Source organism: Myxocyprinus asiaticus, chromosome 13, assembly GCF_019703515.2.
Source record: "Myxocyprinus asiaticus isolate MX2 ecotype Aquarium Trade chromosome 13, UBuf_Myxa_2, whole genome shotgun sequence".
Lineage (NCBI taxonomy): Eukaryota > Metazoa > Chordata > Actinopteri > Cypriniformes > Catostomidae > Myxocyprinus > Myxocyprinus asiaticus.
The window spans coordinates 46,266,177-46,289,458 of NC_059356.1; the positions used below are offsets into that span (position 1 = coordinate 46,266,177).

The following is a 23,282-nucleotide window of genomic DNA, read 5'->3' on the forward strand; positions in this document are numbered from 1 at the left end:
TTTCTCTTGACTGCTAGTCATGACAACGGCCCCCACCAGAGCAAAAATGGTCATAACTTTAAAACATAAAACCACTGTAAATGTGATGAGTGGATTTTTTTAGAGAAAGCACTAAAATAAGCACTTTATAGCTCAGACAAATAACATGTCCAAAAACTTTTCTCCCAACATACAGATGTTAGGTTAAAATGTACATGAAAGTAAAAAGGAAAGTGTGTATTTTAGGTGCTATGACAAGTCAGCATCTTAATCACCTTTCAAATTTTTCTAGAAGAGCAAATAAACTATTGTCTTATTTAGTGGTGGACTAAAGCACTAAACTGGTAAGCAGAGGGTTGTTGGTTCAATCCCCACAGCCACCACCATTGTGTCCTTGAGCAAGGCACTTAACTCCAGGTTGCTCCAGGGGGATTGTCCCTTTAATAAAGGCACTGTAAGTCGCTTTGGATAAAAGCATCTGCCAAATGCATAAATGTAAATGTAATAATATATTATACTGTATATGTATATATAGCTACACAAGGGCATAAAATGTTGTTTAACACAGCAGGACACTGATGACAATGCTTAATTTTGTGTCAATTACTCACATAACTATGTGTAAATGTTTATTTTTTTTAAATCAATGAAAACAAAGTTGGCCAGAATATGTACTTATATAAATTTAAACACATATAAATATGTATAAAACAAAATAAACATATCTCTTAAAGTGTAGAACTTTGCAGATATTTTGCGGATAAATTGCTCTTATTTTCACACAATGTGAGTTTGTTGCATCTTTATATCTGCAATGTTTTAATTCCTTCACCAGATTATTCTTGAGAAAAAGTGAAAAGCCCAATGCTTTGACAAGCACTGTTTCTGCTATCCTTTAAACAATGTAAGCCTCAAAGACTCAAATAGTCACAAAGTAATATTTTTCTTGATTTATTTTCCGCATTTTTATCATTATTCAGCAAGCGGCACTTCAGCTCCCTGTGGTATTAATAAGTTATGCAAATGACTATGCACTGCTCATAGATTTACTGTCTGAAGTACAGTTTATATATATATATTCTGCTGTTATTGTATTTGTTGTAACTTGCAGTTATTTGTCATTTTGTGATTATTAAGAGCTCATCTTATACTTAATATGTTGTCTTTGGTTGTCACCATTATTGTGATTTGTATGTCAAATAATGAGGTCCACATGAGGTACGGAGTTAAATCATACACAACATTGTGCAACAATGTGTACGTTTTCAGTTTTTCAAAATAAAAGCCATTGTGTTGGCTTTATCTTACAGAGTTTTTTTGAATATTCACTCTAGACTGGGGTCAGCACGGGCATGTTGGAGCCCAGAGCAGTACTCTCAAAGGTACACCCACTGTACCTTCTCTACTCCTTAAGGTACTAATAAAGAAACTTTTAGGGACAGATAAGACACTTAGGGTACTAATATGTACACTTTTGGGATAGCTAGGGTACAAATACGTTCCAATTAACATTTAAAGGGTACAGTGGGTGTATCTTTGAGTGTTCTGCCCCAGTGACAAGCTGCTGTACCCCTACTGGTACAATTTTTGCAAATTATTTCTGACAGCATAGAATTTACCTATAGCAATGTATCTTAGAAGACAGAACAACTGCCTTAGTTTTGATGCCTTAAAATGCTTCCTATGTTGCCTTCTAAATTCAGATTATAATGTTATTCAACGTTTCTTCTTCTAAAACAGAAGTAATGTCAACTGCGATTTTAACTTTTTTAACTTTTTCGTTAAAGGAATGTCCTGGTTCAATACAAGTTAAGCTTAAACGACAGCATTTATGGCATAACGTTGATTACCATTAAAAAAAAAAATTAGACACGTCCCTTGTTTATTAAAAAATACAAAGCAAAAATTGCTTTTGTACAGTGAGGCACTTACAATGAAAGTGAATGGGGCCAATCCATAAACGTCCATAAATGCCCATAATAATCACTATTTTAAAAGTATAGCCACAATATGTGTGTTAATATGATATTAGGATGATAAAATTGCTTACTAATCTTATCTGTGAAAAGTTATATCTAATATTACAACTTAGTTGCCATGACAACATAACACCATCAAACCATGTAATCTAGTAAATTTCAGATTTTATCACACTAAAATCATATAAACACCCATAATTTTTTCGCTTTGTGGCTCTACTTCTGAAACGGTGTATATTTTAAGGTTTATGGACTGGCCCCAGTCACTTCCATTGTTAGTGCCTCATTGTAACTGCAAAGAAATGTATAACTGTTTTCTACATCTACCCTTGCATAACATATACCGTTTTACATATTATATATTAAAAAGTAGGCATTACTCAGTGTATACCTCGCAGAATGCTAGTAGCCTATTGCAAGCATAGCCGATCACTACATAGTGCATCAAAACCCTTTATTTCCAAAAAGATCAAGTAACACCATGTGATTTTATAATAAGTCCCCTTTAAAAGGATAGATCATGTAATTGAAACTATATTAATGTCATTACATTTCATGTCTCACACTGTGTAGTTATGGTAAAAGGTATTTTATTTGCTGTTTATAAGTTAATACTCTGTTAACTGTGCCTTTAAGCAGCTTGGAAAATTCCAGAAAATGACGTCAAGCCTTTAGCCAATTAGCTTCTGATGGAGGTGTACCTGTTGATGTATTTTAAGGCCTAACTTCTCAGTGCCTCTTTGCTTGACATCATGGGAAAAAAAAAAATTGTGGACCTCCACAAGTCTGGTAAATCCTTGGGAGCAATTTCAAAACACCTGAAGGTACCACGTTCATCTGTACAAACAATGTAATCAAGTATAAACACCATCGGACCACGCAGCCATCATACCGCTCAGGAAGGAGACGCATTCTGTCTCCTAGAGATGAACATAGTTTGGTGCAAAAAATGCAAATTAATGCCAGAACAACAGCAAAGGACCTTGTGAAAATGCTGGAGGACACAGGAAGACAAGTATCTATATGCAAAGTTAAATGAGTCCTATATCGACATAACATGAAAGGCTGCTCATGGGCAGCCCACACACAAGGCTGTGCAATCCCCAGACAGAGGGGGTTAGTTTTACCCCTGAGCATACAGACGGGACCTGACAGTCCATACGCATATGAAACTCAGTAAACTGAGTGCAAAAACACGATCCCAGATCAGAATCTATACTGCTTTAAATAAAGGCCTGCATTTCTACAGGGAAGGTTTTATTACAAGTCCACTTAAACAGAACAGATTACACACAGACTGACCTGTCTGACCCCCAACACCCATCAGAGAGAAAGAGAATAAAAATGCACAGTGTTGTAAATGAAAAGCATGCCACACACAAAAAAGCAGGACCTGATCAGTGTGTGTGCGCAGAAGCAACAGCTGTTTAATCAGTGTTTCTAGTTTGAGCTTGAATTGTGAGTTCACACTTTCAATTTAATGAGTTTCACTCTCCTGTGTATCTACACACACAAAACAAAACAAATACACATGTGCCAAAGTAAATATTCAGCAATTCTCACTGCTGCTATGGACAACAAACTGCGACTGGTTTTCCTGAACTTTAAAAAGACGAAAATTCGGATATCGAGAGCAAATTTGGAAGCAATTCCATACTGATTAATAAACAATCAATTTAATAAGGAATACAGGTAAGAACTTAGAAGATTCACAAAGCACAAAAAGGCAGCATAAAAGTGATTTATATATACCCAGTGGTTTAATCCATGTCTTCTGAAGAAATCCAATCGGTTTTGGGTGAGATTACATTTCCTAGTGCTTGACGCATGCACAGAGCACTAGATGCCGCTAAGAAGTGTTATCAAGCTTGCAATCATGATCATCAAGGAGACTGCTGATATCAAGGTTTTTAGTAAAAAAGGAGTTACATTTTGGTCTCTCACCCAAAACCGATTGGATCACTTTAGTAGACACTAATTAAACCACTGGGTTCATATAAAAAGCTTTTATGCTGCCTTGTTGTGCTTTGTGAATCTTCAAAGTTCTTCCTTACCAGCAACCCACTGGAGTCTTATGGATTAATTTTATAATGCCTTTATGTGCTTTTTTTGAGCTTCATAGTTTTGGTCACCATTCAATTGCATTGTATGGACCTACAGAGCTGAGATATTCTTCTACAAAATTTGTGTTCTGCAGAAAAAATGAAGCCATACACATTTGGGACGGCATGAGGGTGATTAAAGGATGAGAGAATTATTATTTTCAGGTGAACTATGTCTTTAATTCTAGCATTGAATCCGCTTTATAAATAATTTCCACTTTGTCGAACATAGCCGCCAAATTCATACAGCAGTGATTTGTGCACACACCTGCCGTTTCATAAAATATGCATGTCCAAACGAGGCCTGTCATGAATGCGCTCTCCATTTGCTGCTCTTCTTGTGTTCACCTAATGGGGAAAACGCACATGTTGGCAGTGCGTATTGGCTTTAATAAGGTGGATTTGTGGAGACTGAAAGGCCAATTCACTTAAATCACAGAGGGCAAAACCTGTGGAGCTCAATGTGTGATCTAGTGTCACATTTCTCCCTTTTGCCTGTTTTTCTTTTTCAGTCTCAACTGTTGATATGTAACAGTGGGTCATTTTTCTTAAAGGTATAGTTCACCTAAAAATTCAGGGACGCTTTGAGCTGTCAGTGTCTGTTTCAGTATCTATAAAACATTTTGTTAGTCAACATGAAATGCCATTTGCAACCGTTTTAACTTCCGATATCTGATGCATAAAAGGGTGTTCAACAGTGTACCGTATGTACATGCATCAGGAGATTAATGTCATTTTTGTTTTGTTGGTTTATTTTATTTTTTTGTCATTTCCAGCACATCTCAAATTCATCATTGTGCTTTACAGAATTTTGTGGTATAAATGACACCGATGGAAATTTAATTTTTAACATTTTTAAAAGAAAATGACTGACTCCTTTGTCTTGCTGAGGCTAATTTCATAACTAACAATTTATGTATCCTAAACACACACCTAAATACACACAATTATATAGTATTTTCACACTTTTCACATTCACACACAAATTACAGCTTTTCTTTGTTTTCTTCAAATATCACTTCGTCTCATATTTCATCTCAATGATGCTCTTCACTGACACTTTTGTCCTCTTGGTAAACAAGTACACTATCTTTTGAAAAAATACTTTATTGGGGCAAAATTTTTGGTCTGATGGAAATGACGCCACAACTGTGGAACAATTAATAAAATATAATTGTATTAATACATTTTCAAATGGTTTATTATTATTTCACTCTTTGTTTAGATAATATAAATATCAAGAGCAAATATCAAGGGGTGGGATACTGTATATTAGGCAGCAAGTGAACAGTCAGTTCTTGAATTTCATGCGTTGGAAGCAGGAATAATGGGCAAGCGTAAGGATCTGAGTGACTTTGACAAGGGCCAAACTGTGATGGCTACATGACTGGGTCAGAGCATCTCCAAAACAACAGGTCTTGTGGGGTGTTCCCGGTATACAGTAGTTAGTACCAACCAAAAGTGGTACAAGTAAGGACAACCGGTGAACCGGCGACAAGGTCATGGGCGACCAAGGCTCACTGATGCACGTGAGGAGCGAAGGCTAGCCTGTCTGCTCCGATCCCACAGAAGAGCTACTGTAGCACAAATTGATGAAAAACATAATGCTGGCCATGATAGAAAGGTGTGAGAACACACAGTGCATCACAGCTTGCTGCGTATGGGGCTGCGTAGCAGAGTGCCCATGCTGACCCCATCCACCTCCAAAAGCGCCTACAATGGGCACTTGAGCGTCAGATCTGGACCATGGAGCAATGGAAGAAGGTGGCCTGGTCTGATGATGGTCCTGGACCTGGGGAAGAGATGGCAGCAGGATGCACCATGGGAAGAAGGCAGGCCAGCGGAGGCAGTGTGATGCTCTGGGCAATGTTCTGCTGGGAAACCTTGGGTCCTGGCATTCATGTGGATGTTACTTTGACACGTATCACCTACCTAAAGATTGTTGCAGACCACGTACACCCCTTCATGGCAACGGTACTCCCTGAAGGCAGTGGTATTTTTCAGCAGGATAATGTGCCCTGCCACACTGCAAAAATTGTTCAGGAATGGTTTGAGGAACATGACAAAGCGATCAAGGTGTTGACTTGGCCTCCAAATTCCCAATAACTCAATACAATTGAGCATCTATGGGATGTGCTGGACCAACAAGTCTGATCCATGGAGGCCCCACCCCACAAATTACAGGACTTAAAGGATCTGCTGCTAAAGTCTTAGTGTCAGATACCACAGGACACCTTCAGAGGTCTTGTGGAGTCCATGTCTCGACAGGTCAGAGCTGTTTTGGCGGCACAAAGGGACCTACACGATATTAGGTAGGTGGTTTTTATGTTATGGCTGATCGGTGTATGATTCACATACAAATATACATATGCTGTACATATATATATATATATACACACACACACACACACACACACACACACACACACACACACATACATGTTGTATATAAATATACATATAAATATCCACAAATATACAATAGCATCAATACTCCTTACTTATTAATAGAGCTGAAAGCACTATAAGAGGAAAATAAAGCCATAATTGATCAAATTTAAATTTCAGAAACTAAACCTGAGCCCAATGACTCACACTCCACTTGATATAACAACACCATTTTCCATAAACTGAATGAAATGAAAACATTGCTCCTGCCAAACAGAAACCTTTTGTGTCCAGAAATAGAAACGCTTCTGAATTGAAGAAAACAGACTGTGGTTGAATGTTTCCAATGAACCACAAAAAAGAATCATACTGACACATCTGGCTATTTGAAGTGTAATCTTTGGGTGTTAATGTGATAATGTACAATTCAAGTAAAGAGATAGGTGCAGGAAAAAACAAACACTTTGGCGACATCTATTGGGGTGAGTGTGCAATTACACCACAAAGGCAATAGAGTATTGCCACTTTTGGGAGGTAGAAGAGGCCAGTAAATTTGCTCTTTTTACACAAACAAGCCCAGAATGAGTTGAAAAGCTAAAAAAGGGCTATAATAAGAGCTGGTGTTTTTCAGGGGTTTTTTCTTTCTCATGAAGATAACAGCTTAAAAAGAATATTCCAGGTTCAAAGCAAGTTAAGCTCAATCGACAGCATTTGTGGCATAATGGCATAAAGATGACCACAAAAATTCATTTCGACTCGTCTCTCCTTTTCTTTTAAGAAAGCAAAAATTTAGGTTCCAGTGAGACACTTACAATGCAAGTGAATGGTGGCCAGAAATTTGAAGCTCCAAAAAGCACATAAATACAGCATTAAAACAATCCATAATACTCCAGTGGTTTAATCCATGTCTTCAGAAGTGATATGATAGGTGTGGGTGAGAAACAGCTCAATATTTAAGTCCTTTTTTACAATAACTTTTCCTCCCTGCCAAGTAGGTGGCGATATGCACAAAGAATGCAAATCGCCAAATACAAAAGAAGAAGAATGTGGAAGTGAAAGTGGAGATTGAAAGTAAAAAGCACTTAAATATTGATCTGTTTCTCACCCACACGTACCATATCACTTCTGAAGACATGGATTAAAACACTGCAGATTTATGGATTACTTTTATGCTGCCTTTATGTGATTTTTGGAGCTTCAAAGTTCTGGTCACAATTCAGTTGCATTGTATGGACCTACAGAACTGAAATATTCTTCAAAAATCTTCAAGGCCATACACATCTGGGATAACATGAGGGAGAGTAAATGATGAGAGAATTTTCATTTTTTGGTGAACTATTCCTTTAATGCTTATAAAAAACGGTAATGAGAATTTGGCTGCTGAAGAGATCACTTACCTTGCAGGATGAAGCCAACAGAGAGCCATCTTCCTTCCAGGCCAAACCCTGTAGCTGATCGGCGTGCTGTTCCAGTACTGCACACACACACACACACACACACACACACACACACACGCATGCTCGCATCAGAACATAATAGTGTAACAATAAACATTCAAGGTAAGTTTTCAAACTACATTTAGGATTACAGTGTCAGATTCAATGGCAACATTCCCACACAATGTCAATGAGGAATCCAAGTGCAGCATGAATGAGCAGACATACAAGTGTTTGTTAGGGGAAGTGTGGTGACAAGGCGCTGAGGGAAAGCTTATGTGACCACAGCAGATCTCAAAGATCCAGTTGTGTGGCGTAGGATTGTGAACAGATCCCAAATTCACATGGCACAAATGCATGTTGTGCCTTGAGTGATTAAGCAAATTTTGGTATAAAACTGCCAAGAGACTGAGAATAACACACTTTCACTGACAAAAAGTGCAGTGAACACATGAAAACAGAATGAGGGCAGAGAGTGACGGTGTGATGCAGAAATGAGAGGTTGAGGGAGCACCAGCAGGAGGCACCAGAGAGCAGCAGCCAATCATTAGGCAAAACTCTGTGGTGCATCTGAGCTGAAACATTTACCTCTGCTGCTCCACTTTAGACCCCAGATGCAGCCCTGGAAACAACCAGAGGCTCGGCACATCAAACAAACCATTGCACACAAATAAATCCAACATAGACAAAACAAACAAAAAAAAGAAAGAGCCAAAAAAGACGCAGACAGTGTAACACTGACAAGCTTGAAGTGTAAACTACAATAATTCAAGACTAAATTTAGATGGTGGTTTTTAAGGGAGCATTAATGCAGAAGGTGATCTGGGAAGGTTTTACCTGTCAGGGCGGAGTCTCTCGTGGTGTCCCACACCTGAACCCCTCTTGAGGATGCCACAGCAATCAGACCGGAGGCCGCAGGGTGGAAGAGAACAATTTCCAGTCGGCCGTCTCCCGGACTCAGAGTCACCTCAGGACTGCTCGGCTGATTCTGATCCGGATCACACACACGCCACAGTTTCACCTGAGAGACGAAAAAAATATTTCGAACATATTACAATATTATCCCATAGGAATCTCACACCCCTAAATAATGTAAATCATGTACTGAGAGAATCATTTGCACACAGTCTTTCTAAAACTCTTTTAAAAATAATAATGAAAATTGACTATTTACTTTAATAATGAATGTTACTGGTCTTATTGTGCACAATTCATCTGTGCATTCTTAAGAAAATGAAATGTTTGTGTCACAAAGCGAGAGCGAGACAAAGAGACCCAAGAGCAGAGGAAAAGTTCAAAGGATTTATTAACAATAAATAGCTACAAATAGCTATGCTGGCGAAGAGTGGAGAACCCGGCACCGGCTGCAGTAGCAGGGGGAGAAGTTTGTGGATAGTGTGTTCATAGGTTAGTGTGTGCGTCGTGGTAGTCAGGAGCAGATTCCAGGAGCAGATCCCAGGAATCCTCCGTTGAAGTGTAGTGAAGTGCAGAGAAAAAGCACACAGCAGACTGGAAGGCAACCACTCTCCCGACACGCGGCAGAGACAAGGAATCCTACGTTGAAGATTTGTGAGGGCAGAGAACAAGCGTACAGCAAACTGGAAGGCAACCACACTCCCGATACGCAGGCAGAGATGGGCAACCAAACAGATACATGAGACAGGACCAACTAGGCAGAGAATGAGGTAAGTTACTTCACACCAAACAATAATCTAGCAAAGATACTGATAAAACGAAGGGATGCGGCGAGTTGGCTGTAATTCCGAATAAACCTCTGATAGAAATTAGCGAACCCCAGAAACCTCTGCAAAGCCTTGCGAGAATCTGGGGTTGGCCAATCGGAGACAGCTCTGACCTTGGCAGGGTCCATGCACACTCCCTCAGATGAAACGGTGAACTCCAGGAACGGAACCTACTGTGCATGAAAAGCGCACTTCTCCGCCTTGACGAACAGCCGATTCTCTAGCAGTCGCTGAAGCACCTGCCTGACATGCTGAACAAGGTCCTGGATATTCTGGGAGAAGATCAGAATATCGTCTAGATAAACAAACACAAAGCAATCAACCACATCTCTGAACGTGTCATTTATGAGCCCCTGGAAGACGGCGGGAGCTTGACCTATCCAAAAGGCATGACCAAATATTCAAAGTGCCCCCCATGGGTGTTAAAAGACATCTTCCTCTCATCCCCCTTCCTGATTCGAACAAGCTGATAAACATTGTGTAGGTCCAATTTCATAAAGACGGATGCTCCCTACAAGAGTTCGAAAGCTGAGGACAACAACAGCAAAAGATAACAATTCTTCACCGTGATGTCATTCAGCCCCTGATAATCTATACAGGGTCTAAGCGAGCCATCCTTCTTCTGCCCCTGCCGGCAATGAGGAAGGGCGGACGAGACCGGCTGCCAGAGGATCATTGATAACATAGCCTCCCTCTCGGGAGCCGAGAACGAATACAGCTGTCCTCGAGAAGGCGAAGTGCCAGGAAGCAATTCAATCGCACAGTCGTACGGGCGATAAGGAGGAAGGGATGTGGCGCGGGACCAGCTGAACACTGCATTCGTGTCATGGTATGTCAACGGCACTCTGGATAAATCTGCCAGTTCATCCTGCAATGAAACACAAGACTGGTCAGGGAGGACAGCAGAGATAAGACAGTAAGGACTCCAAGAACTGTGTTGGTTGACCAGTCTATGTGTGGGTTATGCGTTGCCAACCAAGGATGCCTCAACACTACCGGTGCCGATGGAGATTGGATCAGGTAACAGGACAACTGCTCCGTATGATTTCCAGAGACGAAGGTGACTGGCTTGGTGGACTGGGTGATGACGGACAGGGGCGTGCCATTGAAGGTGCGGGCGGTGATAGGTTCATCCAACTGGACCATAGGAACCCGCCATTCAGAAGCCAAGTCGATGTCCATAAAGTTCCCTTCGGTTCCGGAACCCACCAGGGCTAAGACCGTGTGACTGGTAGATCCATACTATTCTCCGCGGCGTCCACGCACAACTCACCACGCGCCCCACCGAGAGCGAGAACCACACATTACAGCGACCACGAGGAGGTTACCCCATGTGACTCTACCCTCCCTAGCAACCGGGCCAATTTGGTTGCTTAGGAGACCTGGCTGGAGTCACAAAGCACGCCCTGGATTTGAACTCGCGACTCCGGGGGTGGTAGTCACCAAGGGCTATAATGAACATGTTATTTTTTAATATAAGTAATCGACACAGAATTAACGTTTTAAATCGACAGCCCTAGAAAATGCTATGAGTTTTTTTTAAATGTATGAATCCAACATGGACACAAATGCTCAATGACCCATAGACCAATTACAGCCTTTTCGCAGCCTACTTTTCACCATCCAATCAAATCCTAATGAATAAAATGAATTTCCTGTTGAATAATCAGTTTTATACAGAAAAACGTCACATTTCAGGATTTAAATGTGTTGAAATGTTCAAATGTTGGATTACTACAAATTACTATGGTTACTGTTTCTATTGTAACATCCTACAAATTTATATGGGGACCCCAAAAAACAGTATAATAATCTTACATAATCATTGTCATGACATTTAATTTCTATTTTAAAGATGTTTTGATGTCTATAAATATGGTATTTAGGCAGAAACGATGATTACAATAGTACATTTTTGTAATGGAACTGCCTTATTACCCTAGACACACTCCGAGTCTTCAGTGTCACCTCTGTGAACTGACTACTAAACACCAAACCACCATACACTGACTCAGCGACTGCCAAAACACACACACACACACACACACACACACACTTTTAAACACACAGCTGTCAGATGGAGTCCAGCTGTGGAGAAATACAGCATCAGCAGCTTGAGGCCTACACAGTGAATTCATCAACAACTTTATTTGTCTGTTCTGCTGAGCTGTCAAATCAGTCTTTTATTTGAGGTAGAAAAACTCGACACCATCTTTGAACATCTCAACATCTGTGTGGCATGTTTTGGCTGCTAAAAAAAGTCATTTTTACATGTTGATATAACAATGGCTGCAGAAGACACCTTGTGTGCGCGTGTTTGTTTCATGTTGTTAAGGTGAACAGACAAAACAGCACAATAGTGCAGCAGATATCAAGAATTAACAGATGGCTGACTCTGCTCAAGGCTGTTTCCAGACGGTGCACATTCTTATGGGCTGAACTTCCTGTCTAAGGAAAGCCATTTAAGAGTTCCAATTCAAACTAAACCAATGCACCTGTAACTACACTTCACTGAGAATTTAGGGGGCAACCAAACACTCCCTCAGCCTCATTTGAGGTGTAGTGTCAAAACAAACCGACTCATAAGAGTCATTTGTTTAGGAATCAGACTACACTGGTCGCATTGTATGTTTCGCTCTGTGGATTCAAAAGAACTGGATCAAAAGAGTCATTCGTTCTAGAATCGGGCCACACTGGTCACACTGTATGTTTCGTGCTTTAGATTCAAAAGAACCAGCTCATAAGAGTCGTTTGTTCAGGAAAATGGTTACACTCGACGTGCCGTATGTTTTGCGCTGTAGGTTCAAAGAACCGGCTTATAAGAGTCATTCGTTCGGGAATCAGGCAGCACTGGACACACTGTATGTTTCGAGCTGTAGATTTGAAAGAACCAGCTCAAAAGTGTAATTCTTTCGGGAATCGGACTACACTTGTCGCGCTGCCTGTTTTATGCTGTAGATTCAAAAGAACCGACTCGACTTCAAGAATCAGGCGACACTGGTCAGGCTGTATGTTTAGCACTGTACTTTCAAAAGAACTGCCTCATAAGAGTCGTTTGTTCAGAAATCGAACTGCATTCGTCACGCTGTACTTTCAAAAGAACCAGCTCATAAGAGTCATTCCTTTGGGAATCTGGTTACAGTTGATGTGTAGTATGTTTTGCGCTGGACATTCAAAGGAACCAGCTTTTAAGAGTTATTCGTTTGGGATTTGGACTACACTGGTCGCGCTGTATATTTCATGCTGTAGATTCAAAAGAATGGACTCAAAAGAGAAGGGCCGCATTAACTCACAGGCCCCAGGGCCCGTGGCTGCAGGGGGGACCCGAACATCCAGAGGGCGCCCAGTCGCGGCATCTGCAACCATATGCACCCACCACAAACCCACCCCGTTGACATTCAAATGTAAACACGTTAAACGTTAGACGCTGTTATAAACAAGGAGACAGTGCGCAACAGCAAAACCCGTCAGTATAGCGCATTGTCACAGAGTAACAAGGTTCCGCCTCAACTCAAATCGTCTGACAACCTGCAGGGCCCAGTGAAACGGTAAGGCCCGGAGACCCGGATTATCTTAATGTGGCCCTGCATAAGAGTCTTTTGTACGGGAATCGGACAACACTGGTCGAGCTGTGTTTTGCAGTGTAGATTCAAAAGACCCAGCTCATAAGAGTCATTATTTCGGGATTCAGGCTACACTGGTCGTGCACTATGTTTCGCGCTGTAGATTAAAAAAACGGCTCATAAGAGTTATTTGTTCAGGAACCAGGATACACTTGTGGCACGCTATGTTTCGCAGTGTAGATTAAAAAGAGTCATTTGCTCGGGAATCAGAATACACTGGTCCCACTGAATGTTTCACACTACTGATTCAACAGAAGTGTTTCAATGGCGTTGAATGGAAACACAGGAAACGTTGTCAGAGTATTTTAGCTCGGTGTTGCATCTGCATCAGTGGAAGGATGTTAGTTCGTTACCAGAACCGAAAGTCATGAAAATAATTCGATTCCATTTTTTTTTTTAATGGAACTGTTTCTGAATAAGAACTGGTTCTCGGTTCCCAGCCCTATCCAGGAGTCGGGATGCAAAGGTTTATAGCACTCAGATTTCGGAAACAAAAGTTGTGTGTAAAAGGTACCAGGATGCTACAATGATCACTTCAGAGGAAGAACTTGCTGGAATTGCCAGCCGAGGAAAACTGACTAAAGTGGACCAGACTTTATGCCGACAGTCAAATACAGAACCGAAAACATCACGTCTTACCGTCTCATCTGATGAGCAGGTTGCCAGGAGGTAGTCATCAAATGGCGAGAAGTCCAGATCAGTCACCTGGTCTGGGACAGGGAGAAGGGGAAGAGAATTAGGACAAACTCATCTGGGTCGCATGTAAGCAGGTTTATTTTTAGTGAATGCTCACATCTGCCTGATGCATTCAGTGTGGCGGGAACCAGGGCACAGCATTCAGACAGTGTTTTTATTTATTGTTCATTATCAACAAAAAAAAAAAAACATCTGCTCAGGCTTTCTTTGCTCCGACCATAAACTAACAGTATCTACAACCACAAAGAGTCAAGCATGTTAGTTAAAGGAACACTTCAGCCAAAAAATTTTTGCTGATCCAAAACTGTATGATGTTATTTTCTAAGGAACACAAAAAGGACAATTTTTAAAGAATGTTTAAAATAATAGTACCCTCTGTCATAGCTCTAATTTGTGTGTTTCTTCATTTCCAACAAGGAAACTTTAGCCCTAAGAGACACACTGAAGCAGGTTTGCAACATTAAAGCAAATAAATAATACCCATTTGTTTTTAACCATGATAAAAATCACAAATCAAAAAAGAAAATGTAAAAAAAAAACTACACGTAACAGTAGTTAACACAATGAAATAGAGGTAGACTGATGTATCGGTTTTAAACCGTCCAAATCACTGAGATCAAATTTTTTCCCCATTCTGATGGTTGATGTGAACATTAACTGAAGCTCCTGATACATATCTGCATGATTTTATTCATTACACTGCTGCCACACGATTGGCTGATTAGATAATCGCATGAATAAGTAAATGTATGGGTGTACCTAATAAAGCGGCCGATGAGTATTCATAGAACCATCTGGTGGCATATATATATATTGGAATTTATTCAGATATTTGTCTGATTTTTTAAATAAGCAGATTTTTGGGAGTTATCAGTGTATTGGTGTGCATGTAAGAGGGCTCATTTTCACTATTAAGTGTCGTTGAATAAAAAATAGCAGTGAGAACATTCGTCACCTTTTGCGTTTACAGAAAAAGAAACGGCATTCGGGTTTGGAATGACATGAGGGGGAGCGCATAAAAAAAACAAATTTTCATTTTTGGGTGAACTATCACTTTAATAGCTGGCCCAATGAAATAGAAAATAACGTAACTGTGCACTCACTGAAAATACTTGATCTGTAATTGTGAGCGTGAAGGAGCTTCTTACCAGCGTGACATGGAATCTGGGTCACAATCCACTTCCCATCAGATTCAGGATTCACCGAAGACAGGCCGACCATTCCACCACCTAAAGAGAGAGAACAGAGAGCTTTTACTTTGGAAAACCAATGTTGCCTATCAATGCCAGAATGGTTTCTGGGATCAGTTATTGCACGTGTTTAGCGTTCATTCTCGTACGATCTGAACTGATGTGTTTAGATATTCAGTGGTGATAGTGAAGAACATTTTACACATTCACACAGAATATAAACACACCTGACCAGCATGAGTTGGCTTGCACAACAATAGAGAGGAACAACATAAAGACATCAGATTACTACATTTCCTGAGACTGTGTTCTCACCAGCTTGATCTGTGTTGAAGGCCACAAGAATGCAGCTGGATTTGATGTGGTTGCCCTGAGAAGAGAAGGAACCTCCTCGTACATTAGCAATCCAACCCTGGACAAAAACACAGGAGGGAAGACATACTGTTAATTAACGCTGGTCTCCACAACAGGAAGACAAATCTTTCATTTGGTTCTCTAGGAACAGTAGAAGATGATATGTAAAGGTGCACTCATTAACCTTTTTATTTGTGTTGACTTGGACTTATGCTGACACCTAGTGGCCTGGATGCAGCAGCATTCAAAATCAATATTTTTAGGTACTGATGTCATTGCAGAAATTCACTATGATTAATTCCACCATGATTAATTTAACCATGAGTGAAAGTGTCCAATAACAGGATGGTTACTGAGATTAAGCAAGTAGTATTTGGCTGGTCATGTGACCATAACATGGCCACCCCCGTGAGGAGACCCTTTTCATGTAGAATAAAATAACTTTTATAAGGATACTGATATGACTCAAGTCTCATCTTCCATCTCATTTGAGTAGTCACGATTTTACAGATGTTTTACAATTACAATACATTTCTTTAGGAGTAAAACGTTTTTTTACCGAGTGCAAAATGTATCTGAGGTCTAATATTATTCCAGGGTTCCCACTCTTTTTGACCAGTACATTTCCAGTCATTCATGATTACTGGAAAAGAATATTTTTACATAATTTTAAAGAGATTGTACAAACAGAGAAAATGAAATATTTTATTAAGCTTGAGTCTGTGGTAGTACTATGGCTCTGGTACAGGCTACTGTGCAACACCAAGTTAACATAGAAGCTTTCTATTCTTGTTTAAAATTTGTGCTTAATATTTTAGAATATGAACTGGCTAAATCTTTTGACATTATCATTTTACTCATATTTATTAACAGCCAGATACAGTATATTTCAGTGTGGTTTACTGGCTGTCTAACTGTGCATTGAAGATTAAAATATTGTGGTTGAGATGCGGTTGGTGGCAACGAAATTGAAAAGCCATATGTTTTTATTGACAGTGAAAATGAGATGGAGGAAGTTGGAGGAAGTGACTTTTTCTTGCATTTTTTGCATTAAAAAAAAGAAGAAGAGAATAACTAAAAGACAGCACTGGTTACAACTAAATCAGGAGACATCACATTAAACATACCGATGCCTCTAATCTGAAAGTCTCAAGTGAGAGTAAAGGTCACAAGTAAAAGTTTGACATGATCACAAACAGGAAAGAGGAAATGGATAGAAACGCAGCACTTTTGCCAGTGAACACACACACACACAGGCCCTTTCAGAAGCAGCACAAACTTGAGGAAGTGCAGCAGATCTCCTGTAAAGCTCAGACGAACACTTTCAAATCCTTTCAGAATGTCAACAAGAATCAACATGCAATGGGGGAATGTGTTCGAGCATCTGCAAGAAACCAGTGAGAAGATTTTCGTCTCACGTGTCAGCTTGCATGTTTGGCTGCACTCAAACCACGATCTTCCAAATCCAAAGTCCGACACTCTATCAGCTGAGCTACCGTGGAAGCTAGTCACGTTGGAGTAAGTGTGTAAATGTAGGTGGGTCTGTAATACAAGCGTTAAAACGAGTCGTTGGGGGCCTGGGTAGCTCAGTGAGTAAAGATGCTGACTACCAACCCTGGAGTCGTGAGTTCAAATGCAGGGCGTGCTGAGTGACTCCAGCCAGGTCTCCTAAGCAACCAAATTGGCCTGGTTGCTAGGGAGGGTAGAGTCACATGGGGTAACCTCCTCGTGGTCACTATAATGTGGTTCTCTATCAGTGGGGCAAGTGGTGAGTTGTGCGTGGATGCCACGGAGAATAGCGTGAAGCCTCTACACGCGCTATGTCTCCGCAGTAACGCGCTCAACAAGCCACGTGATAAGATGCGCGGATTGACGGTCTCAGATGCGGAGGAAACTGAGATTCGTCCTCCGACACCCGGATTGAGGCGAGTCACTACGCCACCATGAGTACTTAGAGTGCATTGGGAATTGGGCATTCCAAATTGGGGAGAAAAGGGGAGAAAAGTGTGCATTGCCAATGCATTATTAGACACTATACATACAGATCTAAAAAATATTGAATGCTGAAGTTTAATTTGCTGAAGTTTAAAATCTCAAAACTATTATCTTCTCTGGCTGCCGTTCAGTCTATACAAGTATACCTGACAGTAGCTTGCTGAACGTCCAGGTCTTTCTCAGTCTGTTTCGCACACAAGCTGGGTCTCCCTCAAGCGATTTCATTTTTGAAACTGGTTCGGATTAAAGTGAGCATTTTCGGGCGATGTAAAGAGATTTGGCTTGGGACACCTTTCTCCTATTGCGTGAAGTTTCAGGATGTAAAAAAATTAATCGCATTAAACTAAAAATATTAATCACAGAAATTAATGCGTAAAATATCCCAGCCCTACTAATCAGCTATTGTACTTTATTTGTGTGAAAGTGAATAAAGCGCACAGTTGTTGTAGCACCTATGGTGTTCATATTTACCAGAAAACAATGGCGAAACGTAGAACGCGCACATAAAAGACAGTTTGCTAAAATGTAACGTTCATTCTATTAGACTAGGTTGCTTGGTTCTTCTCCTGTTTGAAGAGCTGCATCTCCAGGGTCTGTCATTTTTTTAACCTGGGTCTGTCAATGACCCTGTTGGGTTGACAATTTCAAGTTGGAAAAGCCCTACTGAAATCCAAGCAACATAAGTTCTTATGGTCATAAATAGTTTTGTGTGCATGCAGGTATAAGAGCATTTCATCTGCAGAAAGCAGTTGCAGCAATAACAATGGTGCAAATTCAGTCATCAGTCATGAGTCACTCTCCTATGCTGGTGGGCGATTCTGCGTCTGACATATTGGACGCTCACATCCGTATCAGGAGATATCACCTTACCCTTACCACAGCATCAGTCAGCTCTTTATATCCTGACACCAGACAACAAACACTGACATCCCATCTGAAACTCACTGCAGACCAATTTGTTGTGCAGAAGCTGTAGATCTTTAACAGCGTGAACTCCTGTCATATGATCGAGAAAATGTTTTGCCTGTGTTTGGAATTAATTACTAGTATTCTGCAGACTATATATATGTACTGTGAACTGTCAGCTATTTTTAACAATGTGAAGCATATTCAATTTGTACAAATACCTTTTCAAAGCAGATGTATACAAAACCCTGTTATTTTGCATGTTTAATTCTGTGATTTGTTTCCAGTTATCGTCTCAAAAATAAATAGGCCTAGTTATTTTACATTTTGAATAAAAGTTTTAGCCAATACTGATTTATTTGTTTTTTTAAACTATACCAATATTTTGCCACTTATTCACTTTATTTTGTCATCAGATCACTGCTTTCTTAGGAATTTTGCTTTTAAAAAGGTACAACATTTTATTGTTCTTAGAATAAAATAATTTTCATTGAACGGATTGGATCTGTTGAACACATGACAGGCCAAAATTCTAATAGCCACTATGAAAGATAATTACAAGATTAATATATATATATATATATATATATATATATATATATATATATATATATATACACATTAGGGCTGCAACTAACAATTATTTTGATAATCGACTAATCTAACGATTATTAGAACGATTATTCAACTATTCGGGCGATTATTGCACCGATTAATCATTAGCTCTAAACCGACTATTCAGCTTGTGCCCCGACTTAAAAGGTTGTATTAAACGTGCTTACTAACAATAAAGAGGACAAAATCATCTTTTAAAAATACCTCTAAATGACATTCACTGAATTAAAGGGAAAAAATACTTTTAATTAAGTTTAATTCAGTAAAACACAGTTGAAGTCAGAAGTTTACATACACCTTAGCCGAATACATTTGAACTCAGTTTTTCACAGTTCCTGACATTTAATCATAGAAAACATTCCCAGTCTTATGTCAGTTAGGATAACTACTTTATTTTAAGAATGTGAAATGTTAGAATAACAGTAGAGAGAATGATTTATTTCAGCTTTTATTTCTTTCATCACATTCCCAGTGGGTCAGAAGTTTACATACACTTTGTTAGTATTTGGTAGCATTGCCTTTAAATTGTTTAACTTGGCTCAAATGTTTTGGGTAGCCTTCCACAAGCTTCTCACAATAAGTTGCTGGAATTTTGTCCCATTCCTCCAGACAGAACTGGTGTAACTGAGTCAGGTTTGTAGGCCTCCTTGCTCGCACACGCTTTTTCAGTTCTGCCCACAAATTTTCTATCAGATTGAGGTCAGGGCTTTGTGATGGCCACTCCAATACCTTGACTTTGTTGTCCTTAAGCCATTTTGCTACAACTTTGGAGGTATGCTTGGGGTCATTGTCCATTTGGAAGATCCATTTGTGACCGAGCTTTAACTTCCAGGTTGATGTCTTGAGATGTTGCTTCAATATAATTGTTTAACTTGAGATTATAACATCTATTATTGAGATGTTCCTTCCTCATGATGCCATCTATTTTGTGAAGTGCACCAGTCCCTCCTGCAGCAAAGCACCCCCACAACATGATGCTGCCACCCCCATGCTTCACGGCTGGGATGGTGTTCTTTGGCTTGCAAGCCTCACCCTTTATCCTTCAAACGTAACTATGGTCATTATGGCCAAACACTTCAATTTTTGTTTCATCAGACCAGAGGACATTTCTCCAAAAAGTAAGATCGTTGTTCCCATGTGCACTTGCAAACTGAAGTCTGGCTTTTTTATGGTGGTTTTGGAGCATTGGCTTCTTCCTTGCTGAGCAGACTTTCAGGTTATGTCGATATAGTACTCATTTACTGTGGATATAGATACTTGTCTGACTGTTTCCTCCAGCATCTTCACAAGGTCCTTTGCTGTTGTTCTGGCATTAATTTGCATTTTTTTGCACCAAACCTTGTACCTTCAGGTGTTTTGAAATTGCTCCCAAGGATGAACCAGACTTGTGGAGGTCCACAATTATTATTATTTTTTTTCTCCCATGATGTCAAGCAAAGAGGCACTGAGTTTGAAGTTAGGCCTTAAAATACATCCACAGGTACACCTCCTATCAGAAGCTAATTGGCAAATTGTCTAAAGGCAAATTTTCTGGAATTTTCCAAGCTGCTCAAAGGCACAGTTAACTTAGTGTATGTAAACTTCTGACCCACTGGAATTGTGATAATATAGTCAATTAAAAGTGAAACAATCTGTCTGTGAACAATTATTGGAAAAATGACTTGTGTCATGCACAAAGTAGATGTCCTAAACAAATTGCCAAAACTATAGTTTGCTAATATGAAATCTGTGGAGTGGTTAAAAAATGAAGTTTAATGACTTCAACCTAAGTGAATGTAAACTTCTGACTTCAACACATATATATATACACATATACAATATGCGTATATATATATATATATACACACACACACCGATCAACCACTACATTAAAACCACCTGCCTAATAGGGATGCAACTAACGATTATTTTAATAACTGATTAATCTAACGATTGTTCGACTCTTCGGGCGATTATTGCAACGATTAATCATTAACTCTTAACAGATTATTCAGCTTGTTCCCCGACTTAAAATGTTGTATTAAACGTGCTTACTAACATAGAGGACAAAATCATCTTTTAAAAATACTTCTAAGTGACATTCACTGAATTAAAGAAAAAATACTTTTTATTAAGTTTAATTCACTGTAAAGAAATTCCCTGCAAAAAATCCTATTGTTATCAAATGTTTTTGTCTTGTTTTCCACTTAAAAATATCTAAAAATCCTTAAAACCAGATTCATTTACTTGAGAAGCAGCATATAAGATATTCAGACTTGCTGTAAGAGAATGTCTCTTAAATATAAGTGTATTTTCTATATGTGTATTTTTTCACTTGGTTATACATCTGCGAGTGCAGTAAAGACAAAAATATACTTATATTGAAGATCTATTCTCTAAAAGCAAGTCTAAATATCTTATATGCTGCTTCTCAGGTGAATGCATCTTTTTTTTTTTTTTAAAGTATTTTAGATATTTTAAAATATTTGTATTTTTAATATTATACCAGCTTATACTGGTCATACTCAAACAGCCCATCTGGCACCAACAATCATGCCACGGTCCAAATCACTGAGATCACATTTTTTCCCCATTCTGATGGTTGAGGTGAACATTAACTGAAGCTGCTGACCCGTATCTGCATGATTTTATGCACTGCACTGCTGCTACACGATTGGCTGATTAGATAATCGCATGAATGATTGTTGGTGCCAGTTGGGCTGGTTTGAATATTTCTGTTACTGTTGATCTCCTGGGATTTTCACACACAACAGTCTCTAGAGTTTACTCAGAATGATGCCAAAAACAAAAAACATCATGTGAGCAGCAGTTCTGCTGATGTAAAGCCTTGTTGATGAGAGAGGTCAACGGAGAATGATCAGACTGGTTCAAATTGACAAAGTCTATGATAACTCAGATAACCACTCTGTACAATTGTGGTGAGAAGAATATCATCTCAGAATGCTATTCTGAGATGCGGGTTGGTGCTGTTTTGGTGTCAAGAAGAGGACCTACACAATATTAGGCAGGTGTTTTTAATGTTGTGGCTGATTGGTGTAGATATACAGTATATATAATATATATTATACACATACACACACACACACAAAAGCCATACACTATTTAGCCATATTAATCTGTATTAAAGCAATTATATTATAATTTTTTGTGGATTAATGGATGAATTCAGTGGACTAATGTCACTTATAAGTGTTACAACTGCCTACAAACACTGTTACAATTGTAACACTGAATACGTGTATTAAATATGATATTATGATCCTAGTCTTTCTAATTAAAAGTTGTTTAAAGGTACAATTTGTTTTGGCACATACTGTACACGTGTTTCTAATAGCAAAAGAGGGAAGGTAGATTTGTAGTAGTCTGTGAGTTATTAAGTAAAATGTATAAAATGTTACAGTTGTACCTGACATCAACAATATATACTGTATGTATGAAGTACAAAACTAATGTGTGTCTGCATAAAAAAAAAAAAAATTTTTAAATCTCGAGTTTGTGAAGCAAACTTTACACAGATAACACACAGGGCTGGGATTGACACCAAGAAACAAGATCTCTCTTATCTGTCCCTGTTAAGACACTGCTGAGATCAAACTCTCTAGATGAAATGAGTTCACTTCAAACTGTACACGTGCAACAATATCTCAATGCAACATCACATCTGCAACTGGAATCAATGCATACTGTATGTGCAATAAAATGACACTATAATCACTGTACATGTGCACCATGTCTATGTGCATATGATCTGTATATAAAGCTTCACAAACGTTCATTTCAGGATGGAGGAAGTTTAGACACCATCAGTGCATCTGCACCACTCCTTAAGATCGGACCAGCCCAAATCATAGACATAATGATACAACTCAATTTATCTGCAGGATCTGCTTTAAAGGAGCCTGTACTCACATCTTTCTTGGGGATTTTCGGAGTGGTATTCTTGAATTTGGACGTCTTGAAACGATTCATTCTGCACTGTTGGACGCGCGTTTCCACCTTCCGGGTGTCTGTTGTGTGTGTTATGAATCTGTGGCTTTGAATGAAGTTCGCTGAATAACTGATATACAAACAATGCACTCGGACTGTTGCGTCATACAACATGTTTTGTACATCGCGCAGTCTTGCGCAAGAGAAACGCAGTCAGTGCTCGTTCAAGTCAAAATTCTAGAACACTTTTTTCTTTCATAGTTTGGAATACATTTTCTGATAGGATTCTAACATAGCACATTTTTTAACAACAGCTTAAGACCTATTATTATGATCCAATAGAATAAAAT

The 23,282-nt window shown here is 39.3% G+C and overlaps 1 protein-coding gene across 2 annotated transcripts in view; it reads right to left on the minus strand.

Moving 5' to 3' along the window:
- Positions 1-23,031, minus strand: part of coro7 (coronin 7) — a 171,743-nt gene extending 148,712 nt beyond the window's left edge. For both annotated transcript variants that reach the window (XM_051714117.1, XM_051714116.1), the window contains exons 1-6: positions 22,915-23,031; positions 15,451-15,547; positions 15,094-15,174; positions 13,889-13,959; positions 8,722-8,905; positions 7,846-7,922 (exon numbers count right to left, since the gene is read on the minus strand). In XM_051714117.1, the coding sequence (XP_051570077.1) occupies positions 7,846-7,922; positions 8,722-8,905; positions 13,889-13,959; positions 15,094-15,174; positions 15,451-15,547; positions 22,915-22,974 (570 nt within the window). In that variant the 5' untranslated portion in view covers positions 22,975-23,031. The remainder of the gene's footprint in view (positions 1-7,845; positions 7,923-8,721; positions 8,906-13,888; positions 13,960-15,093; positions 15,175-15,450; positions 15,548-22,914) is intronic.
- Positions 23,032-23,282: the final 251 nt, after the last annotated feature.